An 11091-nucleotide genomic window follows, 5' to 3' on the forward strand; every position below is an offset into this window, starting at 1 on the left:
ACAATTTCCTTCGCCGATACATAATTCTTTATTTATAATTTGTTGAGAGAAGTACACTCATACCAAGAAAGCATACCACAATGACAGCGATGCTACATATTATTCTGTATATTATTCCACAATACTTTGGTCCACTGCACAAATTACAAGGACAAAAAGTAGACAGTGTGAATAAACTTATAACCATAACCGATAATCACTTTGTACTTTGTTTCTTACATCGCGATACATATATGTATATCGCAAATTAATTAACGTCATTATCTTAACAATGCTTTATAATGTCAATACTGTACATTGTTATATATGCAATTATATACATACATATAAGAGTATATAATGCATATTTAATTTTGATATATAATTAATGTATAAATAAGTAAATAGAAATAGAATGATAAAGTATATTTTTATAGAGATATATAATTGATAACTATTTTAATAATTTATAATATAAACCATATATATATATAAACATATTTTATAATATGTACAAAACTGTATATAATAATTATAATAATTATAATTATTAATATACAAACCAGTTAATAAAAGATTAAACTTTATAACAAATATTCTCATAGTCAAAATATCAAGAGTACAATTAAGGCCATTGTTGTAACATACTACATTATATGTGTGAAACGTTTGATAATTGTAATTATCTATAGAGATCCTCTTATTCATAACTACACATCAAAATACTTGCAAAATTACTGTACTTCAAGTAATATTCTGTCCCTTTTTTACACAAAGATTGTATCATACATAGTAACAATATAAATACAGTTATATTGTTATATCTATATATTATATCTATAGGTGTGTTGGAAACCTTTATATTAGATAGACACAAACATGATGTTAATTTTGGCACAATACATTTGTAAACATAAAGACGATTGACACTTCTGGTAGAAAGCAAAAAGATTGCATTTCAGTCAATTTGGTTTCCATTCACAGTTAAGCTAATGTTTAGTATCTACATTTTGTAGATCCTAATGTAAAGACTCTTATAAAACTCAGTGTAAAACAAAATATCGCATTTACTCCGAAAATAATAACCTGTACTATTTTCAATATGTAATTTTCAAATTTAATACACGTTTAATATAAGATAAATATCTTCTTTTTATACAATAATTTGGCATTCATAAATGGTTTTAAGACTAGCATACTCAATCATATGAAAGACACAATATTCACTGTATCATATTCGAACTTGTAATACAATTCACGTAACTGAGTCATATCATCATCTGCTAATAACTATTGTTTTATTTCAACATATAACCGTCAGGTACTCAACTTTTTTTAATACGTGCTTCGTCATTTTCTAAATAAAAACTTTTACACAATTGCACGACTTTTGCTTACTAACGTTTGGAATAATCGCAATAAGCCGACTGTCTAATACAGACAAGAGTCCACGAATGTATAAAAAATCAATTTTATCAAAAATTTCTCCAAATGAGTAGAAATAAAAGACATCTTTCTATCAGAATATATACAGGGTTTGGTTTATCCCTGAAATTACTAGAACGTTTTTTTAGAATCCTTAGCATTTGGAAGAAATATTGTAGAAAATAGTATACAACTCCTACAATTCTATATGTGATTTTAGCACATTAGATAACGGTGGTATATTGCTGGATGCTCCAGGAACGTTCGTCAGGTCTGTCTCGGGAAATACGTGGCTTAGAATCGCGTAGTAATGAAATCCAGCTGCCGCGGCCACGAAAAGATGCCAGATTGCGTGCGCGCAAGGTATACGACCGTCCGATTTGAAAAATACTATACCAAGTACGTATATCAGTCCGCCTAGTTTTAATTCCGTAATATTGTAATAATTACACTGTAAAGATAACATTGGTATACGTCAGAATTATCCGAATAATTATTAAAATGTTAAATTGAGTTATTCGTGTTTGCCCGAAACAAAATTCAGTTTGAAGGATATTCAAATACTTTACTTACAACATTAAGGATTGCAACGCTAGGTCCAATACCCATAACTACATAGAAAATAGTTTCAAGCATCTTGTACTTCTCATGGAAGATTTGCTGGTAAAGGATGCCCATTATAGCCATGATCCAGACAACGTATCGCATTGCAAACAAGAGCTCATCGTCTGAGAAGTGTTCCACATTTAACCATGGAAAATAACTGGCTGCTATGAAGATATATATCATAGCACGATCACAGCGATGTAACGCATCCTTTAATTGTCTGAAATATTATATGTAATAAATATATACTTTGTTCACGCCTGATGATTGAAAAATTGAAAGTCAATGAAGAGCAAAATAAAGATATATGATTGAAGTAATCATACCTATTATGATTGCAATAGTGTACGCTATGGAAAAAGGTTGACACCGCGAAGACAAGAATCAAGGAAGTGCCGTATACACACGCGGACACAAGTTGGGCCCACGTCGTTGAGCGTCGTATAAGCTCGATGCCGCCAATCACTGATGGCACAACCCATATTCCATGAGTTGCCACATTTGCTACATGTTCTATTGGAGTAGGAATGTACGCCTCATTTGTGCATGCTCTGGGATTCATCCATTTGACCCTATAAATATATTATTTATTTTATTTCTCCACTTTTTTTCTCTCCTCTACTGTAGATTATTATACCTCATAAAGCTGACTAATTGGTCACTAATTAATAACAAATTAAGTAATTATAGAGCTCTATCCTTAAATATTATACACTAGCATTATATAATCATTTAACAAAACAACATTTATATCATCAAAGTTAATAATACATTCTGTACAAAGAAATTTATATGTCAAAGTGCAATAGGCGATTATTATGTAAGGAATTGTGATACATAAGAAGTTCTTATATAAGATGAAAGAAGATTAGTAGATTATATATGATAAAAGTTTTGTTAAATTCATATAAAGCAGATAATAAAATTAAGGGAGATTTTCTAATATATATATTATACAATTTCAGATTATACAATACTAATGTAGCAATTTAACAATCAAATAGTTGCACAATACATTCTTGGCATAAAACTTAATTTTACAAAAAGCATGATACATTACACACAAGTTATTATATCTATTAACAATACCTGTTTGCTCAACTACATTGAAGGAACCTATTCCAAAGTAGTAATCCAATATAACTGCGCGGGATATTTTTTGTGTATCCATGCTGATAGGATGATCCACAGAGAATTTGTTGTTCAAGGATATTGATCTTCTACAAGCGGTGCTGATGTATTCCATTAAAGATTTCAAACCCAACACATGCATGCATTTAATCTCTTTTAAGCTTAAGAAAGAGCACATTATTATAAAGTTAAGGGAAGAACTAAATGTCATATAAAATTGTCTCATAAATAATAAAACATGTATAAATATAATAAATAATAAAATATATTTAACGTAGAATTGTCTTTAATGAATTGTAAAATATAACTTGTTATATGATTATTTTATGCACATATAAAAAAAAAATTCAATTTTTAGTCACATATAACAGAACATGCATATGATACATGTATATATTTATTTATTATTGCTAATAATTGTAAGCAAAAAACTGGATAATTTAGCTAATAACTATTACATTTACACATAATTAATAGTAATAACTGTACATTATTAACACAACATTACTCAGTTCTTTTATAAATGATAAGCAGACTATATATTATAATTAGCTGTTAGATAATAGATCATCAAATCATGCATAAACATTTTGCATCTGATGTTACATGCCAAACGTTCAGAATAATTCTAGAAGTATAAAAAGTTGCAACAAGACATAAAATAATCAGGGAATTTAAGTCTAACAAGATAATGAGCCAAACTAATAAGCGATAAATAACTTTTTTAATAAATTACTGCAACCTTGCAACAATGTAACATTTTTTTTTAACAAATCACGTTTTGCAACTATGCAAAAATCCACATACACACACATTTTTTCCCTCTACATTTATTCTTTATTTTTATATACATTATCACATTAAAACTTATAGCATTGTAAGATTGAAAAGTTGCTACACTTTCAAAAAGTTATTGGCATTAATCAATGATAAAAAATCGATTATTAAAATTATATTATAAAAATTGCTAGACTCGCATCTTACTCTCTGATTCGTTGCAGGTGCAGGAAATTTTTAAGGGGAGCCATGACGAACTGATGAAGACAGGCACCGTCCATGATGATGTCAGGTCGACGGATTTTGGCGAGAAATTTGAGCCGAAGGCAGGAGGAATGATTATTCGATACCCTGACAGGTACTCAAATCTATTGGATAATGAAGCTAATGGCGCCGAACAAGACGCGTCGTCTTCCATCGCATCCTGCTTGACTCGTAATGATTTATTACGCTCGACATCGGAGGGAATGTATATATTAATACAAGTCGGACACCGTCACGCGAACACCTGGATTCTTATTCTCTTCTTTTTGCCGCGAGCGCACCGAGGAGCCGAACTCGTTTCGTCGTGTTCAGCCACCCTGAAGAAGCCGCCAAACACGTCTGAAACGCGTCGGCCTCGCGAGAACGAGAACGCAACTGCCCGCACTTTCTCCCGCCTTATAAATGCCTGCCAATCGAGCACCAGACCGGACGAATCTTCCCGTCACCGCTGTCAGTTCAGTCGAACGGTCAAAGTCTGATTCCAGATCCATTTATATCACGATCAGTACGGCATCTTCGATGCGAGACTCTAATCGCGCGTGCGCAACTTTATCTCGCTCGTGTATGTACATATATATATATATATGTACAATCAGAAATAGCAACTGTCAGAGCCACAGCTGATCGTTTCCGGTTACTAGAATCTCGTCTTTACAAAACTCGGCCGATACATCGATCCGACATTGAAATCAAACTGCTTCTATATATATATATATATATATATATATCAAATCATGCATAAATATTTTGCATCTGATGTTACATGCCAAACGTTCAGAATAATTCTAGAAGTATAAAAAGTTGCAACAAGACATAAAATAATCAGGGAATTTAAGTCTAACAAGATAATGAGCCAAACTAATAAGCGATAAATAACTTTTTTAATAAATTACTGCAACCTTGCAACAATGTAACATTTTTTTTTAACAAATCACGTTTTGCAACTATGCAAAAATCCACATACACACACATTTTTTCCCTCTACATTTATTCTTTATTTTTATATACATTATCACATTAAAACTTATAGCATTGTAAGATTGAAAAGTTGCTACACTTTCAAAAAGTTATTGGCATTAATCAATGATAAAAAATCGATTATTAAAATTATATTATAAAAATTGCTAGACTCGCATCTTACTTTATATATATATAAAATAATATAATAGATGATAAAAATAAATTTCGTTTTATTTATTTTTATAATCAATTCTTATAATCAATGTTTGTGTATTGCTTATATAACTAATGTTTAACTTATTGTTTAAATTATTTTTGTTTCAAACAGATACATTCATATTTACATATATATTATGATGAACTGTGAAATATCAATAATGAATGTAGTGTCAACACTAGTAAAATTGATCAATTATCGTAATATAAAATTGTCTCTAGATTATTACATTATTGAAGCACTATTATTTAATATAAAACCTAAATGAAAACTATGAAAAACTAACAAACATCTAAAAGAAAGAAAACTATGAAAAATGAAATAAATGTGTGACATGACAGATTATATACAATATTTAAAAATTGAGCACACAACAAACTCCATTAGATAAAATTATACTTCTCATATAATTAAGAAAAAAAATTTTTTTTTGTTAAAATAATTAATATTTTAGGAAAATAATCCAGAATTTAGAAGTGCAATTTGAAGAATATAAGAAGCGGCAAAGAGAGCAAAACTGTATTTTTACAAAATACACTAAATGCATCTTTCCCTGCAACAAAACAATTAAATAAAAAAATAATTTATATATATTAAATGATTCTTCGGAGATATAACTTAAATTATATCTTTGGACAATCATTTAATATATATAAATTATTCTTTTATTTGTTTCGTTGAAGGGAAAGATGCATTCGTTGTATTTTGTAAAAATACAGTTTTATACTTTATATAATCTGTTATGTGCTGATGTTCTTTTTTTTTTCTAATCAGATATTGATCCGTTTTCCAAAACATCCGAAAACAGAGTACTTCGCAACTGAAAAAAGAAGAAATTATTAACACATTAATATGTATATACATTAACATTAATATATTATATGTAGAGTAACTTACATTTTCTTTATTTTTATTCTGACATTTTTCTGGATCACAATTACAATTGTTGCAAGTAACGTTGTTCTTACGGCACGAACATACTCGCGTGGAACATTTTGTTTTACACGAACATTTTACTTCATTAGGGTCTATTTTATTAAAGGTCAATCGTTGAATCGACAGTTTGGATTTATTCTAAACAAATGAAATTGTGTAAAGATTTAATAATTTTTTATATAATTATACTTTTTATATAATTAAATAATATTTGTCTTGACAACAAAGAGTTTTCAGAATATCATAATAATAATTGTAATAAATATACAAATTTAATATAAAACAGATCCCTTAAATTTAAATAATTATATCAATAGCATAATAATTGTATTTAAAAATGTGCATTATTATTACCTGTAATTTCTGTATGCGATTATAAAGTGGTGTGTTCATCCAATCTGGATCTTTGCTAACATCATCTTCAATTGTAATACTATCATGTAAGTCAGCATTCTCATCAGCATCGATAAGTTCTATTTTAGATATTGCTTTTTCCTTTTTCAATGATCTTTTACTTTTATTACTAAAATTACTTTCGTCCAAAATCTAAAACACATAATAACAATAAAAAATAATCTTATCTCTCAGTAAAATACAAAATATTGTTCTCAAAATTATTTTTGATTTAATTACTTGTTTTATTGAAGTGTCAGTGGAAGATGCATTAGATGTATTTTGTGAAGCTACAATTTTGTTCTCTTTCTCCCGCTTCCTATATTCCTCGAATTGCGCTTCTAAATTCTGATTCTTTTCCTAAAATATCAATTATTTTAGCGACTTAAGTATATAATGCATATAAAATTATATAATGATTAATGATGTATATGTGTATATTTACTTTCAATTCATTATATTTGTAACATTGTTGCTTCCTATCTTGTTTAATTATGTCGAAAAGAGTTTTAAATGCCATCCTGGCATCTGCTATTGTATGTATCATATTCCATCTGCTATTTTCTCTAGTCTCTAAAACAAAAAAAATGGATTGGAGATTATATATATACATATAATCCTATTAGATTAAGATTAAATAATCTCAAATAACTTACCTTGATCTGATTCGAGAATTTTTTGTTGCAGGTCTTTAATTTGATCATTACGCAACTGTATAAATTCAGTGACAAGTTTCTCTTCGTTTAAGTTGCCATTTTTTTTTAATTGCTCTAATTGACGCACCAAAGAAGCTCTATCTTGCATTAATCTTTCAAGAGAGTGATTTGCTTCTACAGTGGCCACTAACACTTCAAATTCCTGAGCTATCCATGTTTCCATCTCATCTTTGCTGTTAGCAGCCTTCTTTTCTTGTCGATGCATTGCCTTTTTCTGCATTTCCAATGCACCCTATATATATATATATATATATACATATATAAAGAAATAATTAACACAAGATATTAATATTTACAATAAAAAAATTGTTAAAATATATTCAAGTAAGATAAGTCCCTTAAATATTATCTAAAAAATATACCTTTAATCTTTTGTTAACTGCAAAAGCTTCCTCCATTTTTCTCTTGAAGACATTTTCCTGTTTATTATGTTGCATTTGCATGCGTACCATTTCACAAGCGCGCTTACGATCTTGAGCTTTCAATCTATTAATCTCCTTTTCTTTAGATTGCTTCCATTTTGTAAAATTATTCACATCATTACGCATTTGCCTGATAAGCTTGATTCGAGTCTCTTTTAGTGATTGTATCTCGCTGGAAAGAGTTTTGACTTTTTGTTCCTGCTTTTCCTTTGTCTTGATTATTTTGTTTTGTTCCATACATTTACGCGTTAATTCCGTTATCTTTTTTTCTAATTCTTGCACTTTTTTGCGACGTGTTTCAGCTAATCTGTATAAAGAATATTCATAAAATATTCACAAAATAAAATATTAATTATTATTTTTTAATTACTTACTTGGAACTAATATTGTGCGTATGTGCCACTTGTAAATATTCTTCTTTTTCCGCATGCAGTCGTTTAATTTCTTGTTCCATTTCCACAATATTTTTATGGCTCTCTGTAGTTTGTGTAACATTCTTTAAGAGCTCTGTTATAAGAGTTTCTTTAAGTGCCAACTCCTTATTGATATTTTGAACTTCGTTGTTTCGTTCCGCTTGCCGCAATGTGTGTTCTTCCTCCTTTTTATCAAAATAATCTAAACTGTCTTCAACATTATTTAATTCTTCTATACATTCTGGGCTTTCTTCTTCCACACGTGTCATACAATATTTAGAATTATATATTTCGTGATTTATAAGTTCTGCAGATGCTTTTTTTTCATCATTTTGGATATCTAGATGGAGTAAGTATAAAGTAAGGATCAAATTTTTATGTGACAAAAATCGTTTAAAACGATTTGTACAATATTTACACACAGCAAAACCTACCTAACATTTTTTCATATATTGCTTTTAATGTATTATACGTTTCGTTGTTAACTGCAGAACAATCATTAAGATTTTGTAAAATTTGATTAAATTCATCTAATATTGTTGCCATCGCAGATCTAATCTTTTCCCGAGCTTGTTCAGCCATTTCCGCTCGTTCATGCATAACAACGATTTCCCCTAAATTCAAATTTAATTTCTCTGTCATATCTCTGAATTTTTGCTGCAATATGCTATATTTCTCTTCGAGTTCTTCATGTTCTTTAGGACACGTAATACCAGATTCCTGATTTAAAATAGCCAATCGCAATTCCTGAACAATCTTATTCAATCGATTAATCTCGGCTACCTTCGAATCTTGATTTACGATCGGCTTATTTTTTATTTTACGTGCGCGATCCGCATATCTCAAGGTACTAAGAGTTTCGTCCAAGTTATAATCTGCAAATAGATTTATTAGATTTATTATATAGTAAGCAGCTTATGTTAAAATAAAATACAATATATATATATATATGAATATTTACCAGCGGGGCTAACACAGGCAACCATAAGAGTCATGGAATTACCACCTAGAGAATCCTGTAATAATCTTGTGAGTTTACTATCTCTATATCCAACGTATGTTCCAGGAGCACCATCACCGAGTTGTGAAATTACATTGCCCAAAGCTAACAGTCCCTTATTTATATTCACGCCTTCCTTAAAACGCTCTCCAGTGGCTAGAGTCTTTTTACTACGTTCCGAGCCCGCTAGATCAACTAGGTGAAATTTGGCCACTGTTGCTTTATTTCTGTATGAAGAGAATTTTTATTTTCACAAATTTAATTAGAAAATAATAAAAAATGCAATAGAGAAATCAGCAAGAAATTACTCACGGATCATTTATCTTTTGTTGATGTATACATATTGTGAATATTGCATGGCTACGACTACTATGTGCATTCATAGCAGTCGCCCCAGTTACACGACCCAAAGCACCCTGGGTCAAACATTCTAATGTTTCTTGGGCATTTGTAACTTCTTTTTCAGTTACACCAAAAATTTTTATACTTTTCCCATCTTCTCTGATATCTACAATAGACTGATTTCTCTGCTTATTGGATAAGAGATCATACAATTGTTCCTGATATAATTCCATAAATGATACAGAAACTTTAAAACTCCAATCTTCCTTAGATTTAATTATATCAAATATATCATGGGCGACTCTTGGTATTATGCCCATTTCTCCCATTCCTACGTAATGGGTGCCCATAGAATAAGTTTTGCCACTTCCAGTTTGTCCATACGCCAATATTGTCACATTGTAACCTGATTTAAAAAATTATTTATTTTAAATATAACAAAATATATATCTTTAAAATTATAAGAAATATAAAGAAATATTTACCCTGAAAAGTATTATCTAGCAACCGCCTAATAGCTGTATTATAAAAATCTTCCTGTTCCACTTCAGGAGGAAAAACATAATTATATGTAAACGCCTTGTCGGTATTACATATGCGAACTTGTGGTTCTCCAGGAACAACATCCAAGCATACTTGACATCCTTTTTCGATCTCACTTAACACTAATGGACGAATTCGTAGAGCAACACAAACTGTATCGTCAGTCATCTAGAAAAAGAACAACAGTTATATATATAATATAAATACTTATGTATTCATAAACAGTATATATATTTCACCAGTCAACATTAAAGTTAAAAAACGTTATTTTTAATATTGAAAATAAAAAAAGGAGGAACATTTGCATACAATTCAACATTCACCATTATAGTTTAACAAACTCAAATACTTTATTGCTTAATAATTTAACTACATTTTAAAATATTTTATCTTAAACATGAAAAAATATATATTTGCAGATCCATATTTATATATTTTATTATAAAGTACAATGCAGTGATAAAAAAGAACAAAGAAAGCTACAACAATTTCTTTCACAACGTAGACAAATATTATTAATAAATATTTCTAAAAGCAAAAAATGTTTTAATTAAACCAGGAATGGAAAATGCAGAATTTACTTTAATTTTTTTTATAAATAAAAAAATTATTTTTTAATAAATATTTTTGATCCTTGAAGTTTTGAAACTCCAGAAATAATTATCACAGCTTTTATCGTCATTTGCACGCAATGTGTCAAAGTATATCTATTTTTAGAGATATCGTTAGAAAAGTATTTGCACTTACTTTTAACACAATTCCTCAAAAGTTTATAAATTAGAAGCTACTCCGAAGAGATCCTATCAGCTGCGAAAAATTACAGAAAATGTACGAATTTCCTACTGTTCCGAACTGTCGCGAAAACAGAAAAGAGACGTTGAATTTCAACCGATTTAAAATTAGCCAACAGCAAAGGAAGAATGGTCACTATGGAAACCATCATTGATGACCAATTTCTAAAGAGAAT

General features: G+C 29.4%; 2 protein-coding genes across 5 annotated transcripts; both read right to left on the minus strand.

Annotated features, from left to right (window-relative positions):
- Nucleotides 1-4: 4 nt before the first annotated feature.
- On the minus strand, nucleotides 5-4730 carry LOC146720833 (monocyte to macrophage differentiation factor 2). 4 transcript variants are annotated; one of them, XM_085487914.1, is made up of 5 exons: nucleotides 4126-4192; nucleotides 3100-3242; nucleotides 2337-2582; nucleotides 1978-2230; nucleotides 5-1855 (listed from the first exon to the last, which is right to left on the minus strand). In XM_085487914.1, the coding sequence occupies exons 3-5, from the start codon at nucleotides 2570-2572 to the stop codon at nucleotides 1601-1603; spliced, it is 744 nt and encodes a 247-aa protein (XP_085344040.1). In that variant the 5' UTR covers nucleotides 2573-2582; nucleotides 3100-3242; nucleotides 4126-4192; the 3' UTR covers nucleotides 5-1600. The 4 variants fall into 4 exon arrangements, with proteins under 4 accessions (XP_085344040.1, XP_085344041.1, XP_085344039.1 ...); XM_085487915.1 differs by having other exon boundaries at nucleotides 3100-3230; nucleotides 4126-4191; XM_085487913.1 differs by having other exon boundaries at nucleotides 3100-3302; nucleotides 4126-4144.
- A 1331-nt stretch (nucleotides 4731-6061) lies between these two features.
- Klp3A (kinesin-like protein 3A) lies at nucleotides 6062-11026 on the minus strand. The gene is made up of 13 exons (XM_029317355.2): nucleotides 10872-11026; nucleotides 10067-10292; nucleotides 9552-9987; nucleotides 9201-9466; nucleotides 8674-9114; nucleotides 8201-8579; nucleotides 7767-8133; nucleotides 7345-7636; nucleotides 7134-7261; nucleotides 6929-7048; nucleotides 6650-6841; nucleotides 6257-6433; nucleotides 6062-6179 (listed from the first exon to the last, which is right to left on the minus strand). The coding sequence occupies exons 2-13, from the start codon at nucleotides 10290-10292 to the stop codon at nucleotides 6126-6128; spliced, it is 3078 nt and encodes a 1025-aa protein (XP_029173188.2). The 5' UTR covers nucleotides 10872-11026; the 3' UTR covers nucleotides 6062-6125.
- Nucleotides 11027-11091: the final 65 nt, after the last annotated feature.

The sequence above is a fragment of the Nylanderia fulva genome, unplaced genomic scaffold (genome assembly GCF_048542155.1).
Source record: "Nylanderia fulva isolate GAGA-0341 unplaced genomic scaffold, ASM4854215v1 Scaffold6, whole genome shotgun sequence".
Taxonomy (NCBI): Eukaryota; Metazoa; Arthropoda; class Insecta; order Hymenoptera; family Formicidae; genus Nylanderia; species Nylanderia fulva.